This window comes from Chelonoidis abingdonii, chromosome 4, assembly GCF_003597395.2.
Source record: "Chelonoidis abingdonii isolate Lonesome George chromosome 4, CheloAbing_2.0, whole genome shotgun sequence".
Classification (NCBI taxonomy): domain Eukaryota; kingdom Metazoa; phylum Chordata; order Testudines; family Testudinidae; genus Chelonoidis; species Chelonoidis abingdonii.
In genome coordinates this window covers 58,358,389-58,376,080 of record NC_133772.1, presented here as the reverse complement: position 1 = coordinate 58,376,080, position 17,692 = coordinate 58,358,389, and the positions used below count along the sequence as shown (strand labels likewise).

General features: G+C 44.4%; 1 protein-coding gene across 1 annotated transcript in view; it reads left to right on the top strand.

The window, feature by feature from the left end:
• The first annotated feature begins 2,073 nt into the window (after nt 1-2,073).
• Nucleotides 2,074-17,692, top strand: part of TCP11L1 (t-complex 11 like 1) — a 30,786-nt gene continuing 15,167 nt past the window's right edge. Inside the window, exons 1-6 of the mRNA XM_032791670.2 lie at nt 2,074-2,336; nt 9,064-9,183; nt 10,415-10,581; nt 14,878-15,010; nt 16,147-16,267; nt 16,831-17,051. Of these exons, the coding sequence (XP_032647561.1) occupies nt 10,428-10,581; nt 14,878-15,010; nt 16,147-16,267; nt 16,831-17,051 (629 nt within the window). The 5' untranslated portion in view covers nt 2,074-2,336; nt 9,064-9,183; nt 10,415-10,427. The remainder of the gene's footprint in view (nt 2,337-9,063; nt 9,184-10,414; nt 10,582-14,877; nt 15,011-16,146; nt 16,268-16,830; nt 17,052-17,692) is intronic.

Here is a 17,692-nt window from a genome sequence, read left to right as displayed (position 1 = left end):
AAAGGCAGAAATAGTAGTAATTGAAGAGAGGAAATCCATAACAATGGTCCAGGATTCCATTAGAAAAAATAATTTACCTTTTCCCCCCCCCCCCCAAAAAGAACTGCATTGTGATGGCGTGTAAACACCTCTACTGGCACTGAAACAGTTAAAGGGGGCTGGAGGGAGCTCAATTAGTGCACTGGCTGCAGGTGTAGGCTGGGCCAGGACAAATGTGGGATGAAACCCAGCTGGAGCTGGCTGGCTACTATGATGGGGCTACAGAATAAAAGGAGGCGGCTTCTAGGGGCAGAGGAGGCCTGGTTCCTCTCCTGCAGTGATGCTCTGGTGAAGGGTCAAGAGAGACATGGAGCAAGCTCTGGTGATGAGCTCTGATTTAAAAGGGCAAGACCTAGACTTCTGGGAAGCATTCTCATTGGAGTAGGAGAAAACTTAAGAGAGATGAAAAGTCAAGCCCTAAGAGGACAGAAGTTAGTGTCAGGTTATATTTTTCAGTTTGGATTTGTTGGAGGATGCTAGGGAAGAACCTAGCTAGGCCCTTCCACGAGAGAGAGGAGAGTCTTGAGAGGCTGTGGTGCCTAAGAAGAAAACAAGTACACAGTGGGCCTAGGAAGGCACTGTAGGAACCCTGCTACCAGCCTGACATAGCAAAAAGTCCAGGGAGGTAGCTGGGGGTAAGTCTGAATCGACAGCCCTTGTCTGCTCACTACAGGGTCCCTGGGCTAGAACTCAGGAGAAGGCGGGAAGCCAGGCAGCCCTCCTCTAACAGCCATAAGGGAATGTGGTTGGAGTCCCCTGGCATAAGGAGATAGGGACTCTTGAAAGCTGCAAGAGGGGGCTGTAAGGACCACGGAGCCCAGAATCAAGGGATGAAGACCTGATTTAAAGATCTCTGATTCTTGTTTGGACTCTTACCCCAGATTGGGGTGAGGGAGGACATGCTATGATGACCTGACTGCAGAGCCTTTTCAGGAGAAGAGGCAGACCACTGCAGGGCTGGAGCTGGTGGTAGTACTAGATGAGGAGAGCCTGCTATGCCACACAGCCACAAGGAGATAGACAGTGGTAAGTACTCTGCATTCACCCTACAACAGCTTTATAATTTGAATGCTGTAATCAGTCTAACTTTGTCACTGTTAAAATTCTTTTTCATCCTAATCCTGTGGTTGGGGTCAAGTATCAGGGCATAGCCGTGTTAGTCTGTATCCACAAAAACAAGGAGTCCAGTGGCACCTTAAAGACTAACATTTAATTTGGGTATAAGCTTTTGTGTCACTGGACTCCTGATGTTAGTAAACAAAGAGAACCTACCCGGTAACAATCAGTTTTACAAGCTATCCACCCTAAGGGCTTTTAGTGTTCCATTATAAGACCTTTACTGAATGAAATAACCATAGCTTGGTTGGAAGGAAAATTATGCACTTTAAAGAATTAAGGGATCAATATTTTTTAACAGGAAATACATTTCCTTTTCTATACAAAGTCTTTACTCATAGCGCATCAGACATGGTTTTTTTCCTTTTCTTTTGTAAAGAAACCCCCCTCCCCTTCCTCCTCCTCTTCTGTGTGTCTGGTTAAAAACGTGGAGGAGAAGGGGGTGTCTTGGAAAAGGTTCTTGCCAATTTGATGCTGTGAATTGGTTTCACCCTTTTAAAACGAAAGAGGTTTTTTCTGCTTACACCAGCGTAAAAGGAGAACTAGAGCCGCCCCAGTGTGTGTCCCAGCACCACGGACTGTGCGGTAAAGCTGTCAGGCGCGGCTACTTCGGAGGGGACACACACTTCCCTACTTCCAACGAGAAGGTCCGCACGCCATGTAGCATCTGAGGACGTTGCGTGGAGCGCTCCCCTGCTACACTCTGTTTCAACCCAGCAGCAGCATCTCCCTGGGAGCAGGGACTAAAGGCTGAGGCCGAAGAACAGGGGCGCTAGGGCCTGTCCGTTGCGCAGCGGCTCCCTCCTACCCCAGCAGACTGGCCGAAGCCGCGTGGTACAGCAGCGGGGCCGCTCCCACGCGCCAGCAGGTGGGGCTACGGGCCAGGCTAGCCACCGCCCCGCGCTCCCCTCCTCAGTCGGCTCGCTCCTGCCCGCAGCCCCCTCCAGCGGCTGGTGCAGCCGGCGCCGCCCCACGGCCTTGGCTGGCTGCTGCTCCCCGAGAGCCTCCGGCTGCCCGGCTCAGAGCCATGACGCCGCCCTGCGCGGGGCTGGCCGCTCCCAGCCCTTTGCAAAGTGCCCGCGCACCGCAGCCCGGGCTGGGCTTGCGGGGGTAGCCGTGGCCGCTCGCCCACGCTCGCTCCGGTGCCCGGAGTCACTGGGGCTCCCAAGCCCGCCGCCCAGGTAAGCGAGGGGCGCGGAGCCTGGCCGATGGTCTGGTAGCTGCGCCAGCACCCGCGTCCCTGTGTCCGCCCCGAGCCGCTCCCTGTCCGCCGTGGGGCTGGAGAGACACCTCATCCCCCTCCCCTCCAGGTTAGGGGCTGGGGCCGCACGCCCGCTGCTGCTGGGGGGGAACGGGGGAGGCTGGCTCCGTCCCGGATCTCTGCTGGGGGAGCAGCCCGTGCGTCGGCTTGTGGCTGGCAGGCTCGGCTCCCTGTCTGCGGAAAGGCCCCCGTGTCCCTGCTGCAGTGCTGAGTCAGGCCCTGTTTTCTGGCTGGTGCCTGCTGTTTTGCGAGGGGTTGAAGTTCTGGCCCTACATGTGGGGTGCGGGGGTGGGGGCTGATAACTGAGGTACGCAGCAGGATTTGGGTAAAGCCTGTTATTCCTGCCATCCTACTGCGCGTGTCTGGCTTGACTCCCTCGTTCTTAATATTCCGCACCCCAAAAGGGGTGATAAGGCACCATTAGCAAAATCATGCAGTACTGTAGACAAAACAAATAACTCCAGTACATGCCTTAATTCAGTAGGTCAGCTCCAGCAGAGTAGCGACCCAGAGGCATCATATTATGGGATTGGGTGGAAGGATTAATAAACCAAGGTAAATGTTAACTATTTCTGCATGCTTATTTTGCCTTGGCAGTCTAGAGCCCATGATTCCCTGGCTTGTTTATTAAAGAGGACAGCAATAGTGCTCACTACTACTGTGATGTTGTGAAATTGTAAATGGGGTTCTGACTAGGTGAATAGGGCCTGATGCAAAGACCATGGAAATCAGTAGACTCCCATTGAAGTCAGTGGATTTTGGACGAGAGACTTATTTAAAGGGTGAGGAGCATCTGTCAAGATGCTCAGCATGGGCGATGACTTGATTTGTGATTTTGATATTGATGTCACAATGAGCTACATACAAACAAGTCCCAGAGCTCATTGCATTGGGACCTAAACATTTTTGCGGTTTTGTATCCCCATCTGTAAAACTGGGAATAATATCTCACAGGGGCTTTGCGACATTTATTTAACATCAATATTTGCAGGACAGTTTGAGGTTCTTGGATGAAATGAGCCATACCCAGGAAAATTATTATTTTTTAAGTTAAAAAATTTAATATTTTAACTTTTGTTACATTTCTTCACTTTCTTTTAAATAGAGAGAGAAAAGTCCAATGAAACAGACTCTTTTCATTTAATTGAATGGACTCCAAACTCTTTACAGAAGATGCAGCTAGCTGATTCTGAAGAGGCATTGTTAAGCTTATTTGACCAGTGTAAAAGGGAGTTGTTCTAGATACATTCTAATAGATAATAGTAACAATCTAGTGAAAACAGACCATTGCAAATTAGACACTAACCTAACAAGTACTGCCTCAAATGCATAAAAGGTCTTTGATCAGGTGGCATTTGATTTCAAAGTGACGTTGCACAGATGAACTGTGGAGAACAATTTTTATTCTGTATGTGAAATTATGTAGCCTGGAGAGTATAGCTGTTGGTCTTTTATTTTGTGGAGACTGACTAATTAGAGTGCAGCCTGTAGCATAAGAAGGATGTTCTAGTAGGTTGGGAGGTAGCCTATGTCTGCCAAATTCTAGTCTGTGTTCCTGGCTCTGCCAGTGATCTGCTGTATAAACTTGATTAAATCACTTAATCCACTCCATGCCTCAGTTTCTCCATCTGTAACAGAAGGATAATAGCAGCAAAGAGTCCTGTGGCACCTTATAGACTAACAGACGTTTTGGAGTATGAGCTTTCGTGAGTGAATACCCAGGGCCATCTCTAGGTTTTTTGCTGCCTCAAGCAAAAAAAATTTTGGCTGCCCCCCGTTTCAGCATCCTCCCCCCCCCCCCCGCGCCCCTGCTGCCCCAGTCCTGGGCTCTCCCCCCCCCCACACACACCTGCCGCCCCAGGACTGGATCTTTCCCTTTCCCTCCCACCAGTGCGCCCCACAGACACTCTGCCACCCCAGCCCTGGGCTCTCCCCCCCACTGCACCCTCCTTCTGCCGAGCCCTGGGTCACTGGTAACTCACTCCAGGCAGGTCATTCAGCAGGAATTTTGGAATGTGCACAGAACACAGACAGGATTGGTTCCCATATGGTTACAGAGCGGCCAGTAAAGTGAACAATTTTCAGCTTGTGATTGTGAGGTATACTGGATGCATATTATAGACTGTCCTCCATAAATGAGGAAAAGTTGAGGTGCCTTTATTATTCTTTTGTTCCTCTTTCTTTCTATGGGAATTTGCCAGTGCAATTATCACTGTCTTCCTTTTAAACAAAGAAAAAAAAGGCAGTGGCCGTTGAAACAGCAATTCCAGTCCTAATAACCACTGGAAGCATTTCTTGCTGATTTTATTGTACTTTTCGTAACAGCAAGTTACATTGGATCAGTAATATTTGATTTGGGAGAAATGAAGTAACAGCTGCCCAACTGAGCTGAGCGCTCCTGAATTTTGAGGTGTTCAAATCTGGAAGGCAGGTGCTGGGGTGGGGTGGGGTTTGGGCTTAGTGGAGAGCATGCAGCAACTGTCTGGGACTGCACGGAGCCAGACATGCTGGTCTGAGGGCACGGTAGGGGCTGAGGTGGAGAAAGGGGTAGGGCTTCCAGGGGGCAGTCAAGGGACAGGGAGCAGTGGGTTGGATGGGCGGAGGTTCGGAGGGACAGTCAGGGCAGCAGCAGTTGGATAGGCATGGGAGTCCAGGGGTTTAATTAGGGGACAGGTAGGGTGGGAGCCTGGGAGAAGTTGAGGGGTCTAGGAGGCAGTTGGGAACAAGGAGAAGGAGCTTAGTTAGGGCAAGGGTCTCGGGAGGGGCAATCGGGGGAAAGGAGCAGCAGCATTTAGATGGAGGGTGGGGGCAGTTAGGGGCAGGGGTCCTGGAGAGGGGTATCAGGGGACAAGGACCAGCGGTGCTTAGATAGGGAGTGGGAGTTCCTGGGGGGGCAGTTGGGGCAGAGGTCTGGGAGGGGGCAATCAGTGGTTGCGGGCAGAGATTCAAAGGGTCTGGGCTGCTGGCAGCCGTGGGAGCCTGAGCCCTTCAATCCCAGCCGCGGCTGGGTCTCTGCATGCAGCCCAAAGCCCTCTGATTTCCTGCCGTGGTGGGATTTAAAGGCTCTGGCTCCTGCTGCTGCTGCGGCAGCCAGAACCCTTTTACCCCGGCCGTGGCTGATTTTTAAAGGCTCTGGGCCCAAGCCCTCTGATTCTGGCGTGCTGGGATTTAGAATCCCCCTGTGGACCTCACAGTGAAGCTCCGCGGGCTGCATGTTGTGCAGCCTGTGCTATTGTGGGCCAGGGAGGATGAAGTGTTGTCCTACAGATTTTGTATATTTCCATTCCTAATATCTGATTTTGTGTCCATTTATCCTTTTCCGTAAGGATGTCCAGTTGGACATTACATAGCAGAGGACATTGCTGGCATATGATGACGTATATTACATTGGTGGATGTGCAGGTGAAATGAACCGTGATGGTGTGGCTGATCTGTATTGTAGTTTCCTCAGGACTCTCCCTACACTAACATCAGAACAATCAACATACCTGAGAGCCCCAACCAGGGTTATTCTATCTACTACTAAGACCACAAACCCGGAAATCCTGGACGCCCCATCATCTTGAGGATGGCACTCTCACTGAAGGACTGTCTGGATATGTGGACTCTCTACTCAGACCTTATGCCACCAGCACTCCCAGCTATCTCCGTAACACCACTGATTTCCTGAGGAAACTACAATGCATTGGTGACCTTCCGAAAACACCATCCTAGCCACCATGGATTAGTGGCTCTCTACACAAACATCCACACACAGATGGAATACAGCTGTCAGGAACAGTATCCTGATGATGCCAACAGCACAACTGGTTGCTCAGCTCTGTGCCTTTATCCTCACACACAACTATGTTCAAATTTGATGACAATATATTATCTCCAGATCAGTGGCACTGCTATGGGACCACACATGGCCCCACACTACTGCAACATTTTTATGGCTGACCTGACACACGGTTCCTCAGCTCTCGTCCACTCACGCCCCTTCTCTACCTACGCTACATTGATGACATCTTCATCATCTGGACCATGGGAAGGAGACTCTAGAAAATTCCACCACGATTTCAACAGCTTCCACCCCACCATCAGTCTCAGCCTTGACCAATCTACATGGAGGTCACTTCCTAGACACCACGGTGCAAATAAGTGATGGTAACATTAACACCTCCCTATACTGAAAACCTACTGCGCTATGCCTACCTTCATGCTTCCAGCTTCCATCCGCGGGCACACCACACGATCCTTGTCTACGCCAAGCACTGAGGTACAGCCGCATCTGCTCTAACCCTCAGACAGAGACCAACACCTACAAAATCTCCATCAAGCATTCTCAAAAAACTACAAAATCTGCACGAGGAAAAATAAGGAACAGATCAACAAGAGCCAGACGTACCAGAAGCCTCTACTGCAGACAAACTCAAGAAAGAAACAACAGGACTCCACTGGCCATCACATACAGTCCCCAGCTAAAACCCCTCCAAACACATCATCAGGGATCTACAACCCATCTGGACAATGATCCCACACTTTCACAGGCCTTGGTGGCAGGCCAGTCCTCGCCAACAGAAACCTGCCAACCTGAAGCATATTCGTCACCATGTAACTGCACACCGCACCATAGTAACTCAACTCAGGAACCAATCCATGCAACAAACCTTGATACAACTCTGCCCACATATCTATACACCACCCGCCAACCATCACAGGACCTAACCAGATCAGCCAACCATCACCGGTTCATTCACCTGCACGTCCACCAATGTAATATCGCCATCATATGCCAGCAATGCCCCTCTGCTATGACATTGGCCAAACTGGACAATCTCTACAGTAAAGGATAAATGGACACAAATCAGATATTGGGATGGCAATATACAAAACCTGTAGGAGAACACTTCAACCTCCCTGCCACACAATAGCAGACCTTAAGGTGGCCATCTGCAGCAAAAAACTTCAGGACCAGACTTCAAAGAGAAACTGTTAAGCTTCAGTTCATCTGCAAATTTGACACCATCAGCTCAGGTTAAACAAAGACTGTGAATCACTTGCCAGCTACAAAACCAGTTTCTCCTCCTTGGTTTTCACACCTCAGCTGCTAGAAGAGGGCCTCATCCTCCCTGATTGAACTAACCTCCTTATCTCTAGCCTGCTTCTTGTTTGCATATATGTACCTGCCCCTGGAAATTTCCACTACACATGCATCCGACGAAGTGGGTATTCACCCACAAAAGCTCATGCTTCAAAACGTCTGTTAGTCTATAAGGTGCCACAGGACTCTTTGCTGCTTTTACCGATCCAGACTAACACGGCTACCCCTGTGATACATAAGAATAATACTTACCTACTTCTCAGGGTTGTTGTGAGGTTTAAATCCATTAATGATGGTGACACACTCAGATGTGGTGGTGTATAAGGGGAGAGAGAGAGCTTTTAATACAGCCATGCTTGCACTTCAGATTCAGAATTTCTGGAACCATTTTTTCAGAGGAAGCAGCAGGTTGGGACTGTAGGGGAAACCACATTATGTGGATGGATAGATAGTAACAATCCAATTTGTTTTCTATATTTGGGGAGATTTTGTGTTGGCGCTATTTTTCAAGAAACAGTGAATAGAAATTGTTTTCAATTTTTCCCCTTTCATTTGTTTAACAAGACCTACCTTATCTATCTTAGGTTTTTCTACAGCATCCATCACTGTACTCATCTTCTAGATGCTTTTTTGTCATCAGACCTCCTCCTCCTAATTGCTGCATTGTTCACTGTAGCTGTGACCCTTCATTCTCCAGGCCTGAGATCCTTTACTCTACCCTTTCTGCTCCTGGTGTCGCCATCCTTACCTTTCTCATATGCTGGGGACGTGGTGGCTCTGGAACTTGGTTGGGGCTGCTGCTGTGCTATTGGAAAGAGCTCAGATTATCGTTTGCATGCCATGGGGCATGGAGCTTGGCTGGCTGATCCATGTGGGTTACAGAACCATGTTCCATGGATGAGATCTATTTCTTGTCTTGGCTGAGTATTAGATTGACTCCAGGACATCAGGATTGGTGCTCTGGTCATTGGTGTGTTTGTACTGGATGGAGTCCTGTACGTAGAGGTTTGATGGCTCTAGTGATTAGAAATGTGATATAGAGCTGGTCAGCGATTCTGGTGCTGGTTCAGAGATGTACAGAGAAATGGGTGGCATAGCTTTTCCTCTCTAGGGCGCAACTTACAGATTGGGGCATGGCTGGTCTTGTGGCTAAAACGCTGGACTGGAACACACATGGTCTGGGTTCAGTTACTGGTTCTGCCATAGATTTCCTGTGTGACCTTACACAAGTTAACCTCTCTGTGTCTCACTTTTCCATTTGTAAAATGGGAATAATACTTCCTGCCTCGTACCCTTTATCTGTCTTGGCAATTTAGATTGTAAGTTCTTTGGGGCAGAGTACTGTCTCTTACTGCATGTATGTGTATAGCACCTCCCACAGTCGGGCCCTTTAGGCACTACTGTAATACAAAATAATTCATGATGAGTTTTCTTGTTATCTCCTCCAAGATGAGAGAGGTAGGATGCACCAGGTTCAATCTTTTAATTATTGTATTAAAAACGCAGAGCAGCTTCTTGTATTTCCTCTATATTACTTCCTGCTACGTTCTCATCCATATAGGCCTCTGCTCCAGTTTGCCTTCAATAGCCTTGAGGTGCTCCTGGGACGTTTTCTCTTGCTGACAGCCTGACTTTCTCATCTTTTGCAGCCTGTGGTCCACGGATATTATTAAGTGAAAAAGTAAGTTTGTTTGTTTTTCCCTTTTATTTTCATGCAGAGGATGTTCTATGAAATGGGAGGTTGGGGAGATGCTGGATATTTGATTTCAGAGCAATGATATATTTTAAAATGTTTTTAGCTTTTCATTTAAGAGCTAGGTGGTATGTATGTATATATGTATGTATTTATTTTATTATTACCTGAAGCCACAACCAGTGAACAGTAACTTAATGTATAGTTGATAATCTTTGCAAATTACTTCAACTATTTCTCATTCACTTTTTCCTGTGAAGCATGTAAAGTTACTGAATTGAGCAAAATATTTTAAAAATGCCACTTTTGCAGTGTACCGAAGGATTATTCTAAAGTGCATGTGATGGGATATTATGCTATAAAATCCAACATTGTAATGTCCACAACTACTGGTTGTTTGTTAAATCAGGGTTTTTTATGTTTTTTAATAAATCCTCCTAACTTGGATAAATCATGCCTCTTGTATGGAATTAAAATTTAGGAACCAGATTCTGCATTGATTTACCTCACTATCTTCAGGTGGATCCCATTGTTTTCAGATGGATTGCACTGAGTTCTGATAATAAGTCACAGCAGAATTTGGCTACAGTTCTGGAACATATGAGCAAAACACTTTATTACACTCCTTAGTAAGGATAATGTCTAAAATGGTAGTTTAAAAATATAATCTACTTTTCTTCTTTTATCTAATTTCAAAATCCAAGTAATGTATGTGCATAAAATTGCTTCAAGGGTCTCTTCTTTTAATATATATTTAAAAAGTCAGTCACTCGTTAGCAATCTTAAAATATGCCTCTACCCCAATATAACACAAATTCGGATATAACGCAGTCAAGCAGTGCTCCGGAGGGGTGCTGCATGCTTCGGAGGATCAAATCAAGTTCGATATAACAGGGTAAGATTTTTTTGGCTCCCGAGGACAGGATTATATTGAGGTAGAGGTATGTCTGTATCTTGTACATTATGGGAAGGAAACAGTTTCAAATTTATGAGGGCTTGTGAACAAAAATATTGAGTAAATGATGATAACTGCATTGAAAGGATCTCCTTATTTTGAACCTTTAAAAAAAAATCAAGAGGGAGGATCTCTGATTTATCTAAAACTATACAGGGAATTTTGCTGGCTTTTGTTTGTTTTTTGCAAGGGCAGGAAGAGTGTATATCAATTCAGTTCCATTCTGTGTGTGTTTTTTTTTTTTCCCCCCTCTTCCCTAGAAAGAGAAACATTGAAAATGTCTCAGGATCCTAATATTCCACATACAAGTGAGGAAAAATCAAGTGATTCAGAAGATATCCAAGAGGACAGCTTGAACAACCCAGATCAGTCTATGAGAGAAAGGATACCACAATGTACCTCAAGTCCACACAGATGCAACAGAGCTCAATGTAAGCAAATCTGTTAAAATAAAGTACAAAAATATATTTTTCTTGTTGTGAAGATAAATATTTAGATTCCTTTAAGAGGCTCACTGGGTGCTGCACAATTAACTATTGTGTAATTAATTTAAATATTGTATCGATCATTAACAATTGAAAAGGAGAGAACTTTTTTTTCTTTTAATGTCGTTGGCTTTTCTGTCCTGTGAAGCAGCCCATAGTGAGGCTGGGTAGGACTGCCATAACTTAATGCACCCCTCAAGCACTCCTGATCAGGCCACAGTACCAGAATAAAAACCAGCAAATGTTTCTTCCCCTAGAGTAATCTTGGAATTCATTCCAGTTTGTTATAGGAAGGAAGTGAAAGCTGTCACTGGAAGAAGTCCTGGAATTCCATTGTCATCAGCTTATAATTTTACTGTCCTTGGTTTTTTAGGGCCTGATCCTAAAAGGTGCACAATGCCCTCTATCCTTATTAAAGTTAATGTGGGTGGAAGGCTCTCAGCAACATTGTGGGCTTGCCACCACGTCTGGTTGTCCCTCCATCGTAAAATCACCACCTACATCGTTCTAGGGAAGAGTTATTACTTCAGTTCACTTTTTGCAATTACTGGGCCAAATCCTTATGTTATCAAAACTCTTATTTAAATAAGTGGGAAATCTTCCATGAACAAGGGCTTCAGAATTTGGCCATTTGTCATTTTCTAAATAATTGTTTTCTCTGCTTTTGTATCTGGTCGAGTTTGAAAAGTACAGGGATCCAAATTTAGGTCCCAAACTAGCAGGGTCTCAGAGGCACACTGTATATTCTAGCTAGCCTCTGTGTGGTGGGGGAAAGAGCTCTGCGTGTCCTCCTCTAGCAGTTCCTGTTGCCCACAAGGAGCAGCATTCGGGTTTCTTGCAGTCATTCTCCGAGTGCTGTGTTTTTTGTTGGGGGAGAATACGAGTGCTATTGTAGAACAACCTCTGGTCGTATGGAGGCTCCTATGAACATTTGAAATGGTGTCTTTTACACCCTCCACTACTATGTGAAATTTACATCTACTTTACTGTTGCTGAAAGCCTGCAGGCAAATAATAGAGGTCCTGTGGTCACAAGGTCCGCTTGTGCCTAGAGATACCCATAAGAGAGGGGGAAGGAAAGCACAGGATATTAATAAACTTCAACCCTTTTCACCTAACATTACTGTGAGCCAGAATCAGTAGAGTGGTGTGTTCTACACATGTATCATGTGCATGCCTGTATCTGTGATCCTAACCAAGGGCCTGCACCTGCAAATACTTATGAATCTGAGTAACTCAGTGCTTCTCAAACTTTTGTGTTGGTGACCCTTTTCACACCGTAAGCCTCTAAGTGCCACCCCTTTTTATGAATTAAAACCACATTTTAAAAAGTATTTAACACTATTATAAAAGCTGGAGGTGAAGCAGGGCTCGAGGATGGTGGCTGACAGCTTGTGACCCCCCTGTAATAAGAGATCACGACCCCCAGTTTGAGAATCCCTGTGAGTCATCTGACTTCAGTGGGAATATTTGAGTGTCTAAGTATTTACAGGATCTGGCCCAATATAGTATGCTCATTTGCTTGTACATCATCCAGTCCATCCGCTTAGCTTTCTGGAGTGTTGTAGCCTTTGGTTTATAGTTTAATAGTTGTTTCCTTAACCTTCAAAGGGACCTTACCCTTCAATTTGACCTCTTTTGGGGGGTATGTCAGCTTTTGGTTCTGCCAGGCAGTGTAGTGTACCTTTAAATCTGAAAATTAATGAGCTTTAATGGGGCTGGAAACATTTTCAGTCCTAATGCTACAGGGCAGTGACAAACATTCTTGCCAGATCATCACGTTGCATTAAAGTTTATTGCCGGAGGTTTGGTGTTTTTGTGTTTAGTGTAGGAGCTGGTTATGATATTACTATTGTTTCTGAAAAGTCTGGTCTGACTAATAAGTCCCTATAGGTAAAACAAATGAAAAAGCAAATGGGAATTCCCCATGGTATGATTTCTGCTTATGGCTAAAGAAACAGAATTACTGCAGATATTATTTGCAAAAGCCTGCAAATACAATGCATTTTATCTGTGTTTTTGTTTTTAAAACCAGTGCTAATTATTTGTTGAGCATGATGGTGTTTTGGAGCTGTGTCAAACACAGGAGACATTCCCTATGGGATTTATGTTCTTAGCCCTGATATTGCAAGATGCCCTTCAGAGAGTCCAGTGTGCTGCAGTACATGTGTGAGCAAAAGCAAAAGTCAAGTGTTAGGCATAATCCTCTGCACTGAGAGGTAGCTAGTCATGAAAGCTGGGTAAAGAAAGGGCTATGGTCAGGAGATGTGTATGTCTGAAGAGATGTGCTTAAGTGCATTTTTCAGCATACAAATTACGTGCTTAGCTATAGTTTCCCTTCTGAGTCTTACTTCTGCTGTTAGGCAGGAATAATTTTTGGCAATCAAGCAAGAGCACTTTGATTTAAACACAGGCTGAGTGCACTGCCTGTCTGCTCATCAGTTTAGATTCCTCTCAGGCATCGTGCAGGATCAAACCCTAGGCAGTAATATGCAAGTTTATAAAGTGCTGGGTGAACTGAAGAGCTGTTTGACAAAGTGGCACAGGTAATTCTTTATTAAGTAAATGACACTTTGTATAGCAGACAATTGGGGAAAGGCTTCTTAGTGAAGGGCCTGTTCCCTGTGGAAGGTTGCTGCCTGCATAAACCCAATCATATAAACCTGTTAATCAATCTAAAAAAATCTATTCCAAATTAACCTAATGTGTGATTAGTATGGATCAAGGGGTTTTATTTCAGTGTGTGGGGGGTGTAATTGTATATAATGTTTTTGCCAAAATTGGAATTATCACAATCACAGGGTGACAGAGCAACCAATCCTTGCTTTCTGCTGCTGTTTATCTTCCTCTTTCTCACTTTTCCTTCTGTGCAGCTGGGGAGAAGTCTGGCCAGCCTTCTCTTATTCTGATGGCACTAATGATATGGTCTCTTCTCACAGATTGGACCAGAGAAGAGCTCCTTCCCTTTTCTTCTCGGTTTTTGGAAGGCGCGTGCTTTATTACTCAGAATAGCTTGCTGCAGGCCTGCTCTGCGTCTATGCTGCTTAGCACTGACGTCAGCACTGCTACAAGCACAACTTGGGGGGAGACCTTCTCCTGAGAAGGTCAACGGCAAAGCTCCAGTTGATTTCAGTGGGTGCAGCATTACTCCCTTAATCAGCACCTATTATATCATCACCACCTTTGCCACATTTATTTCTACATGCTGCTAATGCGTTCAGTATCACAGCAATATCAGCCCTGTCCCACTGGGATGTTATGTAACCTAAGTCAGGACAAATTTGAGCGCTAGTTCCCACTATATTCAGACAGCTGGTACTGTTTTCAAGTCTTGGCTTTACCACCCAGTGACCTTCCACCTCCCAGTTTTCTATAGCTAGTTACCTCCTTCCTTTACTACCTAATGAAAGCTGGGCCTGGTGCGTGTGGCGTCCTGCCGCACTGCTGCCTCCCATTCCTCTGTGCACTTTCTTATTCTCATGCCACTCCAAACCCCAGTCTCAAGCTTCTTGCTGTGCTGTAGGATATGGAGCAACCCGTGTCCCATTGAGCATACAGAGATGAATGGAAGGAGAAGAGCTGTGGCATCAGAGCACAGGCTAGGCCTTGAAATCATTAGTAAGTTAAGAATAGCAAGACCTTGGTTTCAGGAAACGGGGGGCAAGTAGGTTGTTGGTTCCACTGGAAGTAGAGAAGAGAAAACTAGCTGTTTTCTTGCGTGGTGGCAGTGTAAGTGCTTTACAGATACTTTGGAAGACGAGATCCCTCCCTGCCTTGAAAAATGTATAATCCAAATGTTAATGTGCACATAATAAATGCAGCAGAAATCTCCAGGACGGAATGGTGAAGTTGCATATGAAGCTTGTTGGCCCCACAATATTGTCTGCATATTTTTGTAGAAATGGTTTGTCCCCTTCACCTGGGAAGGACTTGATTCTATTGCCCTAAAAGAAGATGTGTGTTTTAAGGAGGGACTTGATGCAGCAGAGGTTGCAGGCATTTTGGGGCCTAACTGATGGCTGATTGGAGCACAATAGTGCTGTAGACATGTGTCCCTTTGGGGTGGTAGAGGAAGCAGCCTCATCAGATCTATGACATCGAGGAAATCCTCAGCTGGGCTTGTCTACTGGCTCTACATCCCCTTTGTACTGGCCAAGTGGTGGAAAGAGGCCAAGGTGAAGGAGGATCTTACCTCCAGCTTCTGAAAGAATGAATAAACATCATATATTTGTTAATGTTACAGCAAGTGCCCCTCAGCTTGTGTCGATGGAAGAGCTGATGGAAACAGCAAAAGGAGTTTCCAATATGGCGTTAGCACATGAAATTGTAGTCAATGGAGGCTTCCAGATTAAACCAGCTGAATTACCAGAAGGCAGGTAAGATGATTACTGATAGAAAGAAATAGCTGTTTATATCAGTCCTTTGGATGTAAAGAGTGGAATATGCAGATACTTTTGGGGAAAAATTCCATGAAAAGAATTGTAATGTGTTTCTTAGCTTTTCACCACTTCTTCATTCTAGCACCACTATTTTACTCTTCTGTATTCTTTAACATCCTCTTCCTTTGTAGTAACTTTCTAAAGTTGACTCTTGGGCCTGGTCTACACTAGAAAATTTGGTTGGATTAACGATGTCGGCTGGGTTTGTGAAATACATTGGCTCAGGGTTGAGGATAAGTCCCCGTTTAGATAGCGCTAGGTTGACGGAAGAATTCTTCTGTCAGCCTAGCTACTGACTCTCGGAAAAGTGAATAGCTGTTACGCCAATGGGAAAACCCCTCCTGTCGGCATAGGTAATGTCCGAACTGAAGTGCTGCAGCTGTAGCGTTAGATGTACCCTTAAGTTGCTCTTGGAACAGATGATTACTGCTTTCAGGATTTGCCTGAACTTCAGTAGTTAATGGAGTAAGAATTCCAAGGTAGCTCCAGGCATCTTCAGGAAAGGATCAAGGCCACATTCAGATCTGATGTGAACATCTGCAGCTTCAATAGAGTTGCACAATTAAATCAAAACATTGAAACTTGTTGTTGAAGTAATGGGATTATTTACACTTACTCTGAATTTGACCATCCAACTTAGTAAAAATACCTTAATGCCCATGTATTTTAATGAGCGGCGAGTTGTGCTCAGTCATGAAGGAAATACCTCACTGCTGTGACATTCTGGTTTCACTTTTCAAATTTTACCCAAAGGACTTGCACTGCTTCTAGGAAGTTAATTGGGTTGTCTTGCTAAGAAACACTGTCGTTCATGTGAAGATGAAATAAATTATGATTTTGTGATTTGTCTTCTCTTTATAGATTACTTTTAGACATAGCATTTTCTGGATGCTTTTAAGGGTCTTGTTTTTCACCTGCTCTGTATCTTTTCAGCTGTGATGTCAGCCATTCCAAATCATTCCAGTTTTTATACTCTTGTGCCTGATTAAAATGGCAATTTTCTCCTCTAAACCTCTCTAATTCATTACATGTAAGATACTGTCATCTTTTGATATTGTTGTGTTTACTAACAGCCTGGAGAAAACTGTAAAAGAGATTGTACATAAAGCTTTTTGGGACTGTCTGGAAGCCCAGTTAAGTGAAAATCCACCAACGTATGATCATTCAATTAAACTTGTTGGGGAGATTAAAGAGGTAAGAAGGTGTGACATCAGAAATGATTTACAGAGATCACATGGCACAAATATGCAAACTGTACACACAGTTATACAGCGATGGCAAAATGCTCTGTAGAAGTCTAGACGATAGTTTTATCTATAGGCTTCATGGACACATGGGGGAAAAAATAAATGTGAAAGCAAGAAATGTCGAGTCATGTTAAATGAAGGGATGGTTGCAGGTAACGTTACTTTAATAATTCTGAGGTTGCAGTAGCAAAATGTGACATTAATTATTTGTGCTACAGTAGTACCTAGAGGCATCAGTCTAGGTTTAGCAAAAAAACCCTCCCTGTCCCAAAGAGCTTACAATCTGAATAACACCAATACTGTATAGAATGCAGGAAAACTATAATTAAAAAATATACTGTGTAATTTTTGTGGCCCTATGTTTTGAAGAACTATTAAGACGTCATCTGCATAGAAATCTATGAAGTTGGTTGTTAATTCAGACCATTATTCGGTTCCTTTGTAAGATGGTGAAACAATAATGTTGTTTGTTGTGAAAAACAAGCAAAATGAAAATTTGTTTTCTTTCAGGCTCTTCTATCTTTCTTATTGCCTGGTCATAGTAGATTAAGAAATCAGATTACTGAAGTTCTGGATCTGGATCTGATAAAGCAGGAGGCAGTGAATGGGGCCTTGGATATTTCTAAGCTGGCAGACTTCATCATTGGAATGATGGGGACCCTTTGTGCTCCAGTTAGAGATGAGGAAATTAAGAAACTGAAAGACATTCATGAAATAGTCCCACTATTCAGGTACTGGAATGACATTAAGGAATCAAACTGTGGGGTCACTTAATTCATTTCAGATTTGCTTGTAGAAAAATCTAAATTTTACCTGTGCATGCTGGAGGCATATACAGTCTGGTAGCAAAAAATTTCTTTCTAGAAAAAATATAAATAAGCAGAGGAGGAAAACCTAAAGAAGAAAATTCCAGCAGCTGTTAGCAAAGACCCTTTTGGTTCTGGTGAACTGAAGGTATTTGTATGTAGCTTTGTGTAATTGGAAACAATCATTTTCTGAAATGCCATATTTAGGTAAGAGGATCTTTCCCTGGATATTGGGACACTGTCTTAGGAAAAGTAAACAAGGAATTCATGCTTTTCTTTTCTGTTGATATACATTAAATAATTTAAAAAATAATAATGTTCACTCAGCTTTAGGGTGGTCTTCTACCAATTCCTTCCTCATTTCTTCCCCTCCGCCTCCTTTCTCATATGTAATAATATATTACAGATGTTTAAAAGTGGAAAGCATATAGGGCCTGGATATGTCTTATGCCTTTTTCTGTTTTGTTACTATCTCATTTAAATAAATTGTGCAAGTTCTCAACAGTTACAGGGAATTTTTGTTAACTGTCATCAGTAGTGTCTTGAGCCATTTGTGTCTTACCAGA